This window comes from Durio zibethinus, chromosome 26, assembly GCF_047325235.1.
Source record: "Durio zibethinus cultivar Kanyao isolate XHJ-2024 chromosome 26, ASM4732523v1, whole genome shotgun sequence".
NCBI lineage: Eukaryota > Viridiplantae > Streptophyta > Magnoliopsida > Malvales > Malvaceae > Durio > Durio zibethinus.
The window spans coordinates 5,189,136-5,207,840 of record NC_143187.1 but is presented as its reverse complement, the minus strand read 5'-3'; the positions used below and the strand labels follow the sequence as shown (position 1 = coordinate 5,207,840).

The 18,705-nt window shown below is 29.6% G+C and overlaps 2 protein-coding genes across 3 annotated transcripts; both read right to left on the bottom strand.

Moving 5' to 3' along the window:
- Positions 1-8,680: 8,680 nt before the first annotated feature.
- LOC111318608 (antimicrobial ginkbilobin-2-like protein) lies at positions 8,681-9,679 on the bottom strand. Its single transcript, XM_022921484.2, has one exon. The coding sequence runs from the start codon at positions 9,647-9,649 to the stop codon at positions 8,921-8,923; it is 729 nt and encodes a 242-aa protein (XP_022777219.1). The 5' UTR covers positions 9,650-9,679; the 3' UTR covers positions 8,681-8,920.
- A 4,534-nt stretch (positions 9,680-14,213) lies between these two features.
- LOC111318607 (uncharacterized) lies at positions 14,214-18,312 on the bottom strand. Of its 2 annotated transcripts, XM_022921482.2 has the most exons (7): positions 18,015-18,307; positions 17,784-17,923; positions 17,494-17,583; positions 17,347-17,399; positions 15,969-16,071; positions 15,248-15,353; positions 14,214-14,708 (listed from the first exon to the last, which is right to left on the bottom strand). In XM_022921482.2, the coding sequence occupies exons 1-7, from the start codon at positions 18,217-18,219 to the stop codon at positions 14,689-14,691; spliced, it is 717 nt and encodes a 238-aa protein (XP_022777217.2). In that variant the 5' UTR covers positions 18,220-18,307; the 3' UTR covers positions 14,214-14,688. The 2 variants fall into 2 exon arrangements, with proteins under 2 accessions (XP_022777217.2, XP_022777218.2); XM_022921483.2 differs by lacking the exon at positions 17,494-17,583 and having other exon boundaries at positions 14,411-14,708; positions 18,015-18,312.
- Between the last annotated feature and the right edge of the window lie 393 nt (positions 18,313-18,705).

Genomic DNA, 18,705 nt, shown 5'->3' with positions numbered 1-18,705 from the left:
AGTTCACAGGTTAAGCAGCCATGGATCTTTAACAGAAGGTTAGGCCATCTTATTTGTTGAATAAAACATGGTCCAAGGCAAAATACCAACATTTATTCCATCATTTGAAAACTTAATCTCACTTTTTTTTTCCCTCTTTAGGCATATTCATGTACTTATTTTTGGATTATTTGCGTGATTATCACTAAAGTTAAACGTTAGACCCCAGGAATAAATAAGGAAAGTTGACAGATAGTTTGGATATTTTGAACAATGTGGACTCGGCCCAGACGCCTGCTAAAACTGTAATGGATTTGGACTTTTGGTCCATGGGTACTCACCAGTAGGCTGTTTGCGACTGCTATAGCAAAACCAGTGCATGCCTGCTTCAGTTAAAAATCAATATGAACCAGGGACCCGCTCGAGGCAGAGACAGCAGCAAAATGGGGAAATGTTTGAATTTTATTACATATTTTCTATTATAAGTTCGATACAAGCGTCTGAACATGTATGTTTACAAGCCATTGTTTTTCTCCGAATCGTACACAAACAATAAATAAATATTCTCTGAACTTTTAGTTGGAAATTGGGATGAGGATTAAACACACACATCAGCAAAAAGAACACGGAACCATGGTGGCTAAGGCAGGGCCTAGGGTAAGATTGACACATCAGCAAAACTAAATGGTTCCATATTGGAAACATGAACATAATGCATCAAAATAGCTTGATGTTTCAAGAAAGATAGAAATTGTTTGTGGCTGGCTTTTATTAATACCCAAAAAAAAAAAGGTGAAAAAAAAAAGAGAGAGAGAGGGAGTTGTGGGTGAACCATAAGAATTATAAGTTATCTAAAATATGGATGAGTTTGCCACATACAGTCTACATCTTCACTGTTTTGTAGGCATTGGAGTTTTGTGGGTCCTTATCAATCCTTTGAAATAGTGGTTTGGTGAGAAACGTGTGCCTAAAAGAAGCAGATTTTGTGGACTTTTCCACTTGTTCTTTATGGCGATACATGCTAATACTAGCCAATAGGGCAGCATTCAAATTAATCTAAAAAAATCGCTAGTTTTTAGTACATTAATAATAAAAATTTTAATTTTATAAACGAGAATATGAGATTAATTCTTACTTTTTCCCTTTTATCCTTTGTGTCTATATTCATTCAAACAATTGGATTTGGAACAAATTGGTCTAATACCATCATAATTTCAGTGCAACAATTTCTACATTCAATGGATATATACTTTAGCAACAAGAAACCAAAGAGTCCAAAAGTTTTTTTTTTTTTTTATTTATAGAAGGGCAAAGCTCTTTTCAAGGGAGGAGAAGAGGATATTGGGATTAAAACTCACGTCACATATCTTTCTCAAAACCTTTTATCCTCAAAAGTATTTAGTTTATAAATAGTTATATTCGCATAAACTAACACAAAAGAAAAAAAATGTTGATTATGTTGTCAATTGACAGATACCTACAAATAAGATTATTCTATTATTATTTTTTTTTTTTTGCACACCAACTGTTTGGTCATAAACGGTAAACATGATGATGTTTGCCAATTTGTTTTTAATTTAATGTAATATATAATCAATATAATGGATTCTTTGGTTTGTACCAATTAGGAAAACAAATGATTGAGAGAAATTTATATTTAATTGTGGTATGTTAGCAAATTAAAAGGGTTAATTAGGGATTCGTCTGTCCAAATCAATGCATGTTTATTCAATCTTTCTTCTATTTTAAGTTGTCTTTAAGTAATGTACATTAACATTTTGCTTAGTTCTTATCGTTGCTATGATCATAATATAAGCACATAAAAAAGATTAATGGTGGAGAAAATATAAGGCATGATTATCGAAGTTTGAGTTAAAAGAGAGTGTGTGATTTGGTTCTACCACATGTACGAGTATTAGTTATATAAAATTTCTTTCATGAATTGTTAAAATTATTATGATTTTAACAAGTGGTTTGTTTTGTTTCTCTGACAAAAAAAAAAAAAAAAGTGTAAAGGAGAAGATAAAGATCTATTCAATGATAATTTTACTCCTAATGCAAGCAGTTGTTAACAAAGTTGAAAACTTAGTTTACCTTTCATTTCTACCTTTTCTTATTAATTAATTTTACGCCAAATAATGATTGATAGGGGCACTTGACATTTAACTTAATGATAAACGCATTTTTTTTTGTTTAATGACTGAGTTTAAATCTCTCATTTAAAAAAAAAATCCCTATGTTTTTTGTTCATCTTTCTTTTTTAGGATATTTCAAAATTATATATATTTTAATATCCAAAACTTTTATTTTTTTATTTTAAAGTTTTTTTTTTATGATTTTTAAAAATTTTTAACATTAAAATTCATGAAATTTTAATTTTTTAAAAATTAAAAATTAATATTAAATACATTAAAATCATTTTTTTTTAATTATACAAAAATCAATAACACTTAAACAATTTCAAGCAGAGCGAATAATAATAATGTTTGGTAATTTGATTTCTTAAACAACTACTTATCATTAGACATAAAATGTCATAATCTCATAATATGACATCCCACCAAATATGTATCTTCATCTTTGTTCAATGCAAATATAGATTTGATCCAATCATCTTCATAATCAGTGGAAGGATCCCAAATCATTATTTTTTTTTATGTAAAGAGGCAGCCCTTTGGATCCATTTTTTACTCTTAATTGTTTGATTATGGCGGTTGTTGTCTCTAATGACATTGACATGTAACAAAACTTAATAAATCAACTAAGGGATTGGAGAATTGAGCTTTGGTTTCTTAAATAAGCTTTAATAATCCTTCAATGATTAGTTTTGCTTCCATGAAAACAGGTAAATTTGACACTTGAGCATAGCAAGTAATTCGTTCAACCACTACTTTCTATAAATGAAAAACAAACCTATCGACCCTAACTCCATGTTTTAGACCAATATTTTTGGTTCATTCACCGACAAATTCCATTGCGTGGGGAAACAAAGAATAAATGATTAATTATTTTCTCACGTCAAATTGAAAAGTATAATCATAATTAAATATTTCATTCGTATAATTAATTGAATAATTAATTGTTATATTATAATTAAATTTTGATAATTGAATAATCAACTAATAAATTAAAACATAAATAAATAATTAAATTCACACATAATAAAATTTAAACTTAAAACCTACAAATTTTAATGTCTCTTGTTTTACCACCAAGTCAACATCTCATTATCATGCCCGTTGAAACCATAGATTTTAACCACCCAAAAACCCCACAAGAAATATTTCCTTTCCTAATCCATGCGGGTGGGTTTGCAGGCTATACACAGTTTGGCAATGGCTGCTCGAGCCCCATGCCCCCCAAAGCAAGAGTGTCCCTTTGGAAGAAAGAGGGTCCAACACCCTTCCCTTTTACGTCTTGGACCACTTCACCCAAATGGGTCCAGTCCCCACGTTAACAGAGACAGGAGCTGATGAGGAAATGAGAGGAAAAAAAATTGAAAGGTCTAATCTAATGCCTTCGTTATCATAGCCAAATGGTTAAGGTCTAATCTAATGCCTTCGTTATCATAGCCAAATGGTTTACTTGATCTACGCTTAATAATAATAATAATAATAAACAGTAATTATTGAAAGATTGAAACAAATTTGATGCTAATTGCTATATACTCTCTTCCTTATGACTCGAACAATTAGTTCCATTTAATTGGAAGATGATGATGATGATGAGGATGACAACTCAATATCTTATCATTGTAAAGAGCAATTGCTTTTGCTTCCTGCCCAATCACCATTTCTAAAACAATGCCCACCTTTTTCGCTATGTGATAAGCGCTTTTGCAGCTATCCTTTTAGTAGGGAGCCTTCATTGTCTTTTCTATGTGCTGAGCATATAAGGTAGCAATACTGAATTTTTTGAGATTAACAAATTAATATATAGAATATTACATTTAAAATATGGTTATAGATTATACGCAATCCATGATTAGTGCTAAGCTATATGAACAAATAATCAAGTGCATAGGTTAAATTTCTACAAGCTTTTCTCAAGTAGATACAAAACTAAAATTGATCAAAAATTTTGTTTTATTAATTTTGAAAATTTAGTTTTAAGCATAACATGAGCAAGACATTTAGCTTTAAAGATAAATATGTAGAAGAATGCAAATTCAACATTTTTCATAAGCAAAACAAAAAAAAAAAGTAACATTTTTTTTTTGGTGATCAAAGAAAGATATTTAATGGTCATAAAATTGGCGTGCAAAGAATTTCTTTTGATAACACGATCAATGGGTGAGTTCAATTTTTATTAGGATTTGATTTTTTTTTTCTGAATCATTATATTAGTTTCTATATGATTTGGGGTTTCTCTCATGAACACCATATATATGACTTTGTATTTTAATTAATTATATATAAGATAAGATTATTCATTAGTTTTGATAAGAAGAGTGGTTTTTTAAATATAAAAATTGAATTAAAATTCTGAAGTTATTGGTTTAAGTCTTATTGTGTATAGATTTAGTTAAATTTATTTTGTTATGTTCTACTTTGTTACTTAATTTATTCAATTATTTCGATTATTCAATAATTTAATATTTGATTATGATGATTTTAACTTGTGCTTGTAAATTAAAAAAAAAAAAAGACTTGGATTTTAAAACGGGTATCTATCCTAAAACCAATTTGAGACTGATCATAAGCCTTGGAGTTTGGATTGCCACAAACTGAACAGGACCCTTTCACGAGGTGCAGAAGTTGGTCCTACATAATCCGAACAAACACATGTATTTGTGGGCAAACTTTACTGGCAGAGAAAAAGCTGGAACTTTGTTTTTGTTTGTGCTGTGCATCTGTTTGTCAATGGCCTTCCATAGAAAATAGCCACTGAATTTGCATTCCTCCAATTGGCTTTTCTCTATATTTATGGCCCATCATACATGCACTCAGCTGCTAACGTTCTTTGAGAATGCAAATTGGGGAATAACCCTTAGAGCTGCTGCTAACCAGAAATTTCCCCATGAACATATCCATTCCTTCATCTCTATTCCATAAGAATTGTTTGTCCTCAGCTCTAGATACTTATGAACATGCAGTTTGACTTCATCTTTAAAACACTAGAAAACTATTCAGAAGGCTAAGGGAGAGCTGAATTAAGTAATAATGACTAAGGACTCGTTTGGCAGTATGAATATGATGATTCTTGTAACAATTGTTATAAATATTTTTACAACACTATGTTATTTTTAGCACATTGCAACAATTTATATTTTTTTACTAAAATTTTTGTTTGCAACGTAAAAAGTTTATGTTGCAATAGCTATTGCATGCTAAATTTTGCCGTAAAAGTATATATTAAAATTAATGATTCCTGTAATATGATAATTTGCAGCATTATATGAAACTTTTATTGCTTATTATCAAAACTTCACAACGATGAATCGGATGGCCCAGATATTATTGGAGTTGGTGGGCTTCATCAGTGGCTTCCGAATTGTTGGGCTTATAAGCCCAGGTCAGGTATAGTTTTCCATTGTGAATCCAAAACTTGTGCAAGATAATAAAGGTATAATTTTTTCACTTTTTTGTGCTGCTTGAGTTATTGAAAATAAATATCAATTACATGTAATTAGGGTAATTTTAATTTTGATTTTTTATAAACTTACAAATAAATTTGACAAAAAAAGTCCACTAATCTAATGATCTTAAATTAAAATTTAATTAATATAAAATGAGCATAAATTTTTGCAAATAAATCACTTAAATAAGCTTAATAAAGAGATAAATTAAATTATATAAAAGTTGATACTAAAACATCAAATAAACAATATATATAGAGTATAATATTACATTTAAAAAAAAAGAAAAAAATGATTATAAAAGCCCAAATTAACAAAAAGTTCAAAAAAAAAAAAAAAAGAGAAGTTTATCCGACATCTTACCCTAAAATTTGATTCTCAATATTTCTCATAAAATGTCAATACATTCCATATAAGATTCTAACATCAAAACTTACAAGATGGAATCTTAAGCTCTGGTGGTGTGTAACTTTGGAGACTGATCCATTATTTGTTTGTTTGCATGAATTATTAATAAAATAACATCATCCAACACCTCATATTTTTTACCTTTGAAAATTCTTTACATAGATTAGTATTTATGCATTTAATTAGTTTGATATTAAAAAAACCCAACTTTGGAAACCATTGAAGAGTCAAATGTGACAAGGATCTTTGTGTTGGTATTTGTTTATTTGTTCATATCCATTCAAAATTTTGTCCAAGTCAGATGGGTGGACTTTCATGCTAGGGGATTTTATGTTAATAATATAAAGATTCTAACTTTAAACTATATATATTAATTATTGTGCGTTTTATTTTACTTTTTCTGTACTATATATATTATATTTTTTAATATATATAGGTATATAGCATTTAAATTGTTAATTAGACTTTTTTTTTTTTATGAGTGGAGTTAGAGTTGCTTGAATTCGAATTTAAATCTTAGAGTATGCTATAATTTTTTTTTTTAATTACTCATGAACTAAGCAATTGTTGGCTGTCGCTGATTTGACTTAAATATTAAATTGATAAGGTAACCTAAATTAACATTTATCTCATAAAAATGACTTAAAATTTGAGGAATAGGAATAGTTATCTCACCATCTATATTGAAATATGTGTATTATCCAAGTGTTTATATAAAGTACTTTGCAAACTTTTTTAAATTTTTTAATATTTAATAAATATTTTTACAAATTTTATTTTTAAAGTGGGACCCATTTTATACAAACTTTTTTTTTTCAATATTTTAAATTTATTTTTTATGAGATCTATTTAATATTAAAGGTATGCTGTGTATTTGCCATTTTTTTTATTTTCTATTTTTAGTATTTAATAAATATTTTTTAAAATTTTCAAAATTTTTTGCTTCACTTATACTAAGGATATATCATGGGTCAAGTTATTTTTTTTTATATACCTCATTTCGTTTGCGGAATGAAATTGATATTCTCTAAGAATAGAAAATAAGAGGAATATATTAAAATATGTATTATTAAGTTTAGTTCATTAAAATAGAATAGAGAATGAATTAGTATTAATATGTTTGGTTAGTTCAAATAATATGGAAAAAAATAAATTCAAAAGATCATTTTACCTTTATAATTTATTAGAAAATTGTTAATATATAAAAAAAGGATAAAATTTCATAATAATTTAATATAAAAATTAAATATTAACATTAAATTGATCATATTAAACTTTAAATAATATCAATACGCCAATATTAAATGTTAATTTAATAATATTAAATATTAATTAAGTTACACATGTTGAAATTCAAATATTAAATTTATTAAAATTTTTTTTAAAGATAATTATATAAAAAATTTGAAGTATCAATTACATCAGCATGCATGCAAAGCAACAAAGTTTTCAACCATCAATTATGGCAAGAAGGGAGCTAGAAGGTTTTGACTTTACTCTGTCAAAGACAATACAACACTTTGTTTGTGTGGAAAAGAAAGTGTGTCAACATTTGGGGCTAGCTTTCGGTTCCCTCAATTTGCATCCACCTAATTCCTAACTCCTGAACATTAATCAATAGTGAAAAATAAAGCTAACCCATTGTGTTTAACGGTCAAAATTCACTTGTACAAGGTTCAACGTGCACTGCTATTCATGGACATCTGAACATGTGCACTAGAATTTCGATATGACGAGAGAAGAGAAAATTATAATATTGAGATCTCTTCTAATAATATATATATATATATATATATGCGGAGTTAAAAAATTAACACATTATTTATTTATTTATTTTAATTTTTTAATATACTAAAATATTATATATCATCTTACTAACTCTATTTATAAAATTTAAAAACTTAGAATAAATTAAATAATTTCTTATAGGCCATTCCTCTCTTACTCTTTTTCTCTCTCTCTCTCTCTCTTTAAATTAAGTTTCTTGCACATATATGCCTATCATTGAATTGATTCGATTATTTAATTTTTAATTGATTGCAAAGATTTAAACAAATAATTTGATTGTACATAAAAAGATAATCAAAATGATATTATCTCAAATTTGTTAAATATTAACTATTTAATGTGATTTTGTATTCAAGTTTGATTTTTTTACTTATAATTAATTGATTTTAAATTAGATATTTTAGTATGATATCGGAGCTCAAAATTTTTTTTTTTTGTTATTCTTGCTTGTTATTCATTATACATTTTAAGTTTATCATATGATAGGTTTTTGTTTTCATATACAAGTGATGAACATTATTTCAAATTTGTTAAATATTAAATTTACGGTAATTTTATATTCAAGTTGAATAGTTTCACTTATAATTAATTAATTTTAAGTTAGATACTTAACAAATTACTCGTGTATGCATAGGTTGCAACCCTGATGATCTCCTTATACTCTACATTATTCAATATCTTAACAGTAAAACTTAATAAAACATACGCATGTCAAGTTTTATTAGCTCTCTAACAATCAACTCATTTCTTTGTAAAAAAAATGGCATAGTTTTCAAAGGAAATTAACAAAATTTGATATGAGGAATTATAAGTAAGAAGCTGTATAAAGGGTTTTCCTTTTTTTTTTTTTTTTTTAAATTAAGGGATGGAAGGATTTGAAAACTATTGAATAAAATGCTCAGATGTGCATAGACGATGCCATTCATCTCCAAGAAAAACTTCTGTTCTGCTTCCATCATTCTCAGAAGGATATATAAAGATAACAAGTATTATATAATATATTTATGCATGCAACAAAAGTTTTATTTGGTATTACTCAGTGATGAAACATGAAGCTTACAATGATGGGAAATAACCTATTCCCATACTAATATATGATATTTAATGTTGCAAACATTATTTATTCATAGTACTTGTGTTCTGCTAGTTTTTTTTTTTAACAAAGGTTTAAGCATTAACAAAAGGGTATATTTCATATCTGAAGTTACAGCTGCCGCTAACAACTCTACCTCCTTCTTTTCCATCACAGCAGCTTGGAAGATCACCAATTATATCGTCAAGGCACTTCTTACAGTCACTGCTGGAAAGGTCTCTCGTGCACTGAGTCAATCCATAAAGTTTCTGTGATCCGTAGAGTTCCATCTCTCCAGTGGCATACAGTTTTGGAGTTGCATAAGCTTCATTGGCCAATTGACTCAGCAGTTCCTTAGTCTTCTGATTGAATGACTGGGGGTCACTCACAACCTTCAAGTTCCACATGTAGAACGTGTTTTGTCTATCGATCTGGCCAAAGAATTCATTGTTTGAATACTTCAAAAGACAGTAATCATACCAGATAATTGCACCTTTGTTGTAAGGGCAGCGTTTCCGGATTTCACTGCCTGCTTCAACAACACAGGTTTTGCAATCTGGTGTTGACACGTCGCCTCTGCAAAGGGCAAGGCCATATGCTTGGTTTGGCATCTCGCCTATGGTACCAAGCCCAAAACCTGAAGGAGGAGCTTGAATGGAGAGGTAAGCAGTGAGCTTGTTTAAGTTTGCTTCATAAGGGTCAATGGCAGAGAAATTCCCTGAGTTTGAACAAAAATGGAAGAGAGGGTCAGCTCCAAAAGCTGTTTGGAGAAGGAAAACAAAGGCTAACAGATAAAGAAGGGAGGCAAAACTTGAAGAAGACATTGTAATCAGCTTGTTTGCTTGTTTGCTTGTTTGCTTGTTCAAGCTTAGGACCATGAAGCTGTTATTTATAGGAAAATTTCAGGTTTGACCTAGGAGCTGATAGGTTTAAGGGACTGACCTTTTCAGTTTTTCTGATCCAATTTGTTCACCGTGCAAGCAAGTTGACATGAAATTTTCAAATGTGGGTGGCGGTGATCAGATAATTCTTTAATGGGTCAGCTAAAAACCCACTCATTCGCCAACCATCATGCAGGAGTAGTAGTGGGAATTATTATATATAATAGAACAAATTAAACAATACCTTATGCCCTGATGCGTTATCTTTTAAATTAGTGAGCTCCTTCATCTAGTATTTTTTCCCCATTCAAGTCGATTTAGTGGAAACACATTCAACGAGTTGAACTACACCTAATTAACACAGTTTAAGATAAAAATGGGAAAAAAAAAAGAAGCAATGCTGACACTATATGCTTTGATGAGTTTGTGCAACAAATTAGCTTCTAAAGACATGCAAATTTCAATGGCTGTAAGGAATTAATTAATTGTAAAGTTTAGTGGCAGATAGGGTAAACATGCATGATGCATGGATAACTATGGAGTTGTTTAATTTAACAAGGGATATTACTTGGCAAAGATATTGTAAGTGTATTCCAGTAAATAAAAAATTGACCTCATTCATCTAATTGTCTTTAAAAAGTGACATACAATTAAAAATGACAACTTAACTCGTCTTCGACAGGTTTTAATCCGACCCAACCTCTTATAGTCGATTTTTTTTTTTTAAATTAGGTTTCGAGTCAGGCTATAGTTAGACAAAGTTTGGATTGGATAAGATTGGGTTTTAGGCAAACTTGTTCCAATTCGACCCGATATATATATAATTATTTTTTAATTATATATAATTTTATATTTGTTTAATTTTATATTTATATTAAAAAATAATATTTTATATGTAAAAAATAATATTTTATTAATTTTGGATCGGATACGATTTATATAATATCAAATCGAGTTAGGTAAGATTCGAGTATAAAAAATAAAAAAATCATTGGATCAGGTTGAGTTCAGATATTATGTGTATAAAGTCGAATCAAGTTCAGGGTAAGCAAAAATTCGTCATAATCCGATCTTTTGCCATCCCTACATACAATAATTTCTAGGTTTAAACCTGCACATGCGTCCCTTTCTTTTATTAAACTATTTGACTATGACCTCATTTGTAAAAAAACATGATTAATGTCATGAATGATTCTTAAATTATAATAAAATGTTTAATATGATACTTGAATTTTAAAAATATTTAATATGATACTTAAATTATGAATCTATAACTAATGTGATGCTCATTCTAATGTGACAAGTTTTAAATGATAATATGTGATAGACAAATAACTTTTCAAGTAATTAATATGTTCATAATTCAAATACACAGAAAATTTTTTTTAAGGTTTAAGTATTACATTAAATATTTTATTATAATTTAAATATTATTCGTAATTATATTAACACTAAAAAAAACAAAATTTTTGTTTAGAAAGACCAGGTATTTTACAATAAGTTGAATGCCTGATGAGATTCTTGAAACACTTAAAAAAAAACTCAAGAAAGAAAGAATTTGCAGATGAGAGCTTTAACTAGGGTGGGCAAAATCACCCGAACCCGTCGGGTTTCGACCCGACCCGACCCCTTAGGGTCGGTTTTTTTTTTTTGAAAATCGGGTATCGGGTCGGGTCGGGTCGGGTAGAGTCAAAAAAATTTCGGGGTCGGGTCGGGGTCGGGTTTTAAGCAAACCCGACCCTACCCGACCCGATATATATAAAAAATTTATTTTTTTAATTATTTTTTAAATTTTACATTTAATTATATATATTTTTATATATATTTAATTTTATATTTATATTTAAAATAATATTTTATTAATTTCGGGTCGGGTCGGGTCGGATTTGATTTTATACACTGTCGGGTCGGGTCGGGTTCGGGTATTAAAAATAAAAAAATTTTCGGGTCGGGTACGGGTACGGGTATTGTATATTTAAAATCGGGTCGGGTTCGGGGCGAGCAAAAACCCGCCCCGACCCGACCCGTTGCCATCCCTGGCTTTAACAGCGGCAAATGTGGCTCCACCAGAATGAATCTTTTTCAGCAATATTGCTATGACTAGTAAACTATATCTAGATGATCGTTGACAAATGTGTCGGTTTCTCAGTTCCTTGGCTTTTTCTAAAGTTCCAGAAATTCATCACACGCTTTTTCTTCTATAGATTAATAAGTATTAAAAGGAACTTTCTTATTCTTTTTTTATTTCCATAAACTGGATTGCAGGCGGCCATGATCACTTCAGCATGAAGAATCAAAGGTTTGACCAATATAATAGGTTTGACATTATGCAACAGTTGACTAAGTAGCAACCTCTTAATATTATCAGCCTAACCAATGTTTCTGAAGACTGCTTGATGCAACTTTTGTAGGATATTTAGAGTAATTGGATTAGAATTAGAATAATTAGATGTTGTGTTTGACCAGAAAGCAGAAATAATAATAATAATAATAATAATAATAATAATAATAATAATTTTCTCGAGAATATTAAGAAAATATGTTGATAAATCAGGATAACAAATTTTCTGTCACGTACAGTCACACCTTAACTCCAAAAATAATTCTATTGTCCTGAAGAGGAATGCTAGGAACACTTGTTCGAACCATTGCCTTTTGACACACGAGCATAGAAGAAACCACGTCATCTAGTTTTTTAGGCTCAAAACTTGTTGGCGGGTATTGGTTTTAGTGCTTACTCCTCAAAGTTTGTATAAAGACTAAAATGCCCTTATTATGCAATGTTGGCTACAATCTTTTTTTTTTTAACCCAAAAACTTTTATCCTATGATGTTTAGTTTTATTTTAACATTTTTTTTAATAAAATGGCAACTCAATCATTTTTTAATTTTTTTATTACACAAAAAACTACATATAATATAATTGATATTTTCTCGTTCAAGATATTTTTTAATCACTAAAAAATCTGTTTTTAATAAAATATTCAATAATCCATAAATTCAAGATAAATAATTAAATAAAACCATGCAAGTGAAACTTAAAAAAACTCAAGAAAAACTACAAACTATCACAAATTTTATACTTTAAAATTTTCAAACTATAAATTTAATTCTCAAAATTTTAATTTATCAAACAATACCTCACTTAAAATGTAAAAAACAAATGAATCAAATAATAGAAAAATATTAGTACATTATTAAAGTACACTTATTTTACAAAAATAAAAAGAAACATCTTCAAGATAACTTATAATAAATAATTTTTTAATTAAATTTTACAACAGGGGATTGGAATAGAAAGTTTATGGTATTTAAAACAAGATCTCAACCAAAATATATGCCTATTAATTATTTTTCATTTAAAAATTATAATAAAAATTCATTACTTCTATTTAATCAATCACTCATAAAAAATGTTTTTATTAAAATTATAAGTGAATTTTAAATTATTATAAAAAAATATCATGCATAATTATGAATTAAATTATCTATGATCTATGAAAATAATATATGAAAATACTTCTATAACACGGTGCAAATTTACATAATTTTTTGTAGTAACTATATATTTGTAAAATTATTATAAAAATAATTGTAAATAAAATGTTGTCAAGTTTTTTTTTTTTAAAAAAAAAACGTAATCTAAAAAAATTGAAAAAACATTACAAGCTTGGGAGATTGAATTTAACTTAGACAAACACATATCTTATATTAATATAAATTTAAAAGGGAGAATGAATATTATTTTTTAATATAAATTATGTTTTTATTATATATAATATGATATTTAAGAGGGTTTGGTCCCGATTAAAATGCTTCGTACAAAAAAGTAGGGATGGTTTGTAGACGAATTAAAATGCTTTACTCTGTTTCGAAATATAAATAATATATTAATAAATAATAAAATATATTATTTATATTTCGAAACAGAGTAAAGCATTTTAATTCGTCTACAACCCATCCCTACTTTTTTGTACGAAGCATTTTAATCGAGACCAAACCCTCTTAAATAGAAGTTGTTTTCACATGGAAGCAATAAGTAATGATTTTTTTTTTTTGGAGGTTGGTGGATTGGTAATTTGGTACAAGGCACTATACCGACTTGAAAGGTTACAAAAGCATTTTTGTCCTTTTCTTCTGAAAATTAAATATTTTTACTTTTTTTTTAAAGTGAAGTAAGGCTACTTATAATTGTAAGTTACCGGTTTTGAATTTGAAAAAGTTAGAAGACGTGGCTTAGTCTTGATTCGGGTATCGAAACACGACGGTTGTTTCGACTATCGCTAGCATTCTAGTTGTCTTGAATAATGTAACAATAAAAATTATAAAAACTATTTTATGCATTGCCAGTTGGGTTTTTAGACTTCATAAATGAATTTAGTAAAATAATATATATCTATTAAAATATATTAAAATTTTTTAAAAAATTATTAGCTATGTATCTCCTTTCTCCGTAAGAAATATAAGGTATAAACATGATTTGACACTTGCCAACGTTGACCATAATATTGCCAATTAAAAAAAAAAGGAATTTCGATTTTTGAGTTGAAATTAGCACAATTTAATGTTGGGTTACACATGGATTATTAGCATAGGCTGCCTAAATATATAGTGGTGAGCCATGAGAACTGTTTTGGATGAGCTTCCCGGCATCCATTTGTGCCAACTTTTTCAGTTTTACATGGCAGAAAACTCTGAACACTCCTTTGTAGAAACAATTACTCACGTCTCATGCTTTTATATGGTTCTTTGTATGATTGGTTTTATGCATGTTCACTTTCGCAAGTGAAAATTGATACAAACAACTACTAGATACAAAGGCAAATGGCAAAACCCTACAAATATGTTGTTTGAAAATTATACAAGAGCCTTTTCAAGGGCCAATACCTAGAGGGAAATAAATGATGCGGCGGTTCTTAATTTCTGTAGTTGACTTGAGCTGCCTGCTTAAAGGAAACAAAAAGTGTTCAATACCATCCTTAACTACTGTACTGGTTTTGCACCTGTTTACAAGAAGAAAAAAGATAATCAACAAATCAGATGACAGTGAAAAGATAAGAAGAGAGAGTTGAAACTGAAAAGATAAGAAGATTGAGTTGCAACTTGAGAGAACTCAATAAAATTGCAGTCAGTTTGATATCGAAATGATCCATCTTTGAGAAATGCAAAAGCAACTTTTATCATTTTCATGATCCAATATTCATGGCTTTCGTTTTACTTTGTAAAAGGGCTATTTTGTTACAACATGCAATGGGTAACAAAAGTTGCAAGTAAGCAATCAAGAATTAGAACAGAAAAGGACTACTTTCTGTCGTCTAACTTCCCAATAATTTTACACCGCACATGCAACATGTAGGCTGTTACATAAACCTTCCCCCCTAAACCTTAAACTAGAGACTAACATTTGTTGAGAGAAAGCAACATTATTGAGAGATAAACACGTAAGCTTGAGAGAACAAAAGCAACATTATCGAGAGATAAACACATATAAGCTTGAGAGAACAAACAGCTGTTTTTGCATTCTTGCTTAACTTTTACTTACCATTTACTTCCTTCAATATCATTTCTGTAGATGCTCCAGTGGAAAATCCGAGCTTTGCCATGAGTTTTTCCAAGCGATTCACATTTGTAAGGTAGAGATAACCAATCTACAAAATGCATGATTAACAACTTAAATCAAGAGAAAAGGTTCTTGAATTATGACTCATGACTTCTTTTGAACATATTAAATCTAAATATTAAATATCATAACAAAATGAATAATTATCTAGTAGATACCACACATGACCTTGCACGACAAATAACAATGGCAAAACTCGATGTATTTATAGTATAGTAATCCTAGCATGAATTGGGGAGAATCAGATACCCCATTGGTAGTAAATGAAATCTCATAGATAACTATCATTTCTATGGAAAACTGTTTTAACAACATTGTATAAACTGAGTGGTATAATTATATCAAATCTATAGATATAACAGATGAAACATGATCTTATCCTTTATCACCACAAGGAGATCTCTTAAAGTGACCTGGATTGCCATGTGAATACAATGAAAGTTCCAAAAAAAATCTTTAACGAGCTGAACACAGAATGTTCTCTCTCATTTTTTAGAACCAAACACTTTGGACGAAGTCATAGCCCAGGGGCAGCCACAACTTTCCTCCAAAAAATGATATCAAGTACCCTTCACCAAAACTAAAAATAACTAAACAAACCAAATACTATTTCAGAGGAAACACAATGAAAAAGGGTACTGACTAGTGTCTCAAGTGAAGATGCTCTATTATAAACTGCTGCACCAGTGCGCTTTTTGGTCCGTGTCTTAGTTGAACTAATATTCTTTCCCCATCGAAGAACATCCCTGCAGTAAAAATGACCAAATGCCAGTTTTCAAATATATTTATAAGAGGTTTTGCATAATGACATTCAAAAGACTGAGCAAACATAAGATTTTGAATCTCTAGATCTGTGCTGACATGAGATCCAATCCTGTTTCTTGATGCCTCTCCTTGTGCAATATATCAGTTGGTTGTTATACCTATTAGAATCACTGTTTATTATTGCTTCTAGACTTCTAGTCATGTCATTACTACACATTGTACATATCATGGAATCACTTAACCATCTTAAATGTCAAGCCTTCTTCTGGTCTTATCACCATTTAGAATGTACAGGAAACAAATAAAGGATTATTATCTCTTAAGTTTTAACTATCCAACATGCCTTTGAAGAGTGTCCTCTTGAGCTTACTAGGGCACCCTTTACTTGATATGTGATCTACTAATCATACAACTTATATAAACGTTGTATTAAAACATATTATTATCTGAGATTATCCAGAATATTGCTTTCTTGAATAACTTAACAAAGAATGAAATAATTGATCTAATGAGGGTTTTATTATATAAAAATGGATTTAGCTAACGAGTGCCCCTAGAGCACTCTTTAAGGTTAATTAGCATACTCTTTATAGTAATATCTTTGTATTAAATGCAGTAATTGATAGTGATTGTGATAATTGCACTGCATTGAAAATAGATACTTTCCTAATATAGTAACCTCAAAGAGTGTCCTCAGGGCACTAGTTAGCAAAATCCTATAAAAAAACCCAGTAGTCATAAGAATGTTTATCATTAGTCACTTGTAGGAGGCATTGCAAATTTTTTACTTTTCTAGAAGACATTCAACCAATCATTTTCTATCCCTATATTACTAGCTTTAGAAAAAACCAACCGTGTCTGAGGTAGATTTACTTGCATATATTGTACTCTTAAAAAACCACATTACTCAATAAACACCCTCAGGAAATGAATCTACTTCTCAATGCCACATAGCTCATAGAGGTTCTGACCAGACAACTTATCAAGCTTTGATCACTTTTTAAGCCAAAAACATTTGATGTATACACCAACCAATCTCATCTATTCTAACCAGTAATCAAGCAACTAGAGCTGTTCTTTTGTATTCATTTATTATCAATTTATTAGTTATTGAACAGCTTGAATGCAACTTGAAATTTCAAAGTCTAAAATCCTAAACTTTTAAAGAAGCAGGATGGATTTGTGGGTGCGCACATACAAGCAAACAAAAATATATTGGAAAGAAGGATACAAGTATGAAACGAATTTCAACTAACCTTTCATTGTTTGATAAGAAGCTATCATTAAGAAGTTCCTGGAGCAATGCATCCTAAAAGAAGCAAAATAAACTTTAAAATATTAACATGCACAGATAACCAAAATACTCCTTAAAACATTAACATATACTAAGGAAAACATCATACTTGAGCCTCACAGCGTACTACTGATGTCACACGATCATTATATTCTTCAATACTTAGCGGAGGAAACAAAAAATGTCTACGGGCATATAACTGCAGATTACAAGAAACATTACAACTAAAACATGCACAAACGCGTAATCAAACTTTACAATTAAAATTATGTCATCCTATACATCGACAATGGAGTTTAAAAACAACACAGAAACATGTTCATAGGTTTTTGCCAAGTAACTAAGAAAATGAGTAGTATCAAATTACTGAACTAACATACTGAAAGTGTATAAAACAACCTCATAAATACAATCACCAATATAAGCTAATGTTGCAGCATTGAAAACTGATCGGGGCTTCTCCACTTTTGGTGGGTTGGGTAACCATCGTTCGTATCCCATATAAGAATCATCAAAATCTTCCTTTACGGGCGTTGCTTCTACAATTATCATAAGAAAACAAAATACGATGACTACTAGTAATAGATTGGGAATTAAACCGAGCAACAAGGAGGGGTTAATGGGGATTACCTTGAGTGGGACGCTTGAGGATGTCGAAAACCGATGGGTCGGTTCGAGTGGAGAGGGTGACGGTGGGTGAGGGTTTAAGGTTGGGGTTGGGTTTCAGCTTTCGTGGAGCGTTGGGGTTGTAAGAGGTTCTTTGTTGGGTGTCCCATGAAGCTCTGACCGCCATTGGCACTGCCGTTGAATATGGCGTCCATGTTAGAACTGCCATTTTACCCCGTTCGTTGGAAGAGCGAGCCAGCGAGCGAAGGGATTTTGACCGTGTTTATAAGAAGGGTTTAACGGGCTTTGTCCACTCAAAATTTGACTTACATGTACGATAGACACTTTGTTTGGAATTTTGCCTGTACGATCTTCTTTTTTTAAACGGTAAATCTTACTTTAAAAATATAATTTTTAATTAAGAATCTCAAATGCTATAGTTGATGTTTATGCCATAAATATATCCATCAATGAAAAATAGACACGTGATAAAATAAAAATGAGTTGACATGTTAGATAATATGGTATAATTAATTATCCAATTAAATAAATAAATATGACACATTTAAAGTCGACCAATTATTATTTTTATTTTGTGAATAATTGATATTTTTATTTGTTGATACTATTCATAATGCAATACAGAAAATGAGAGAAAAAAATTATATATTTATGAAAGGTAACAGGTACTTACGGAGTCGATTTTTATTTGTCT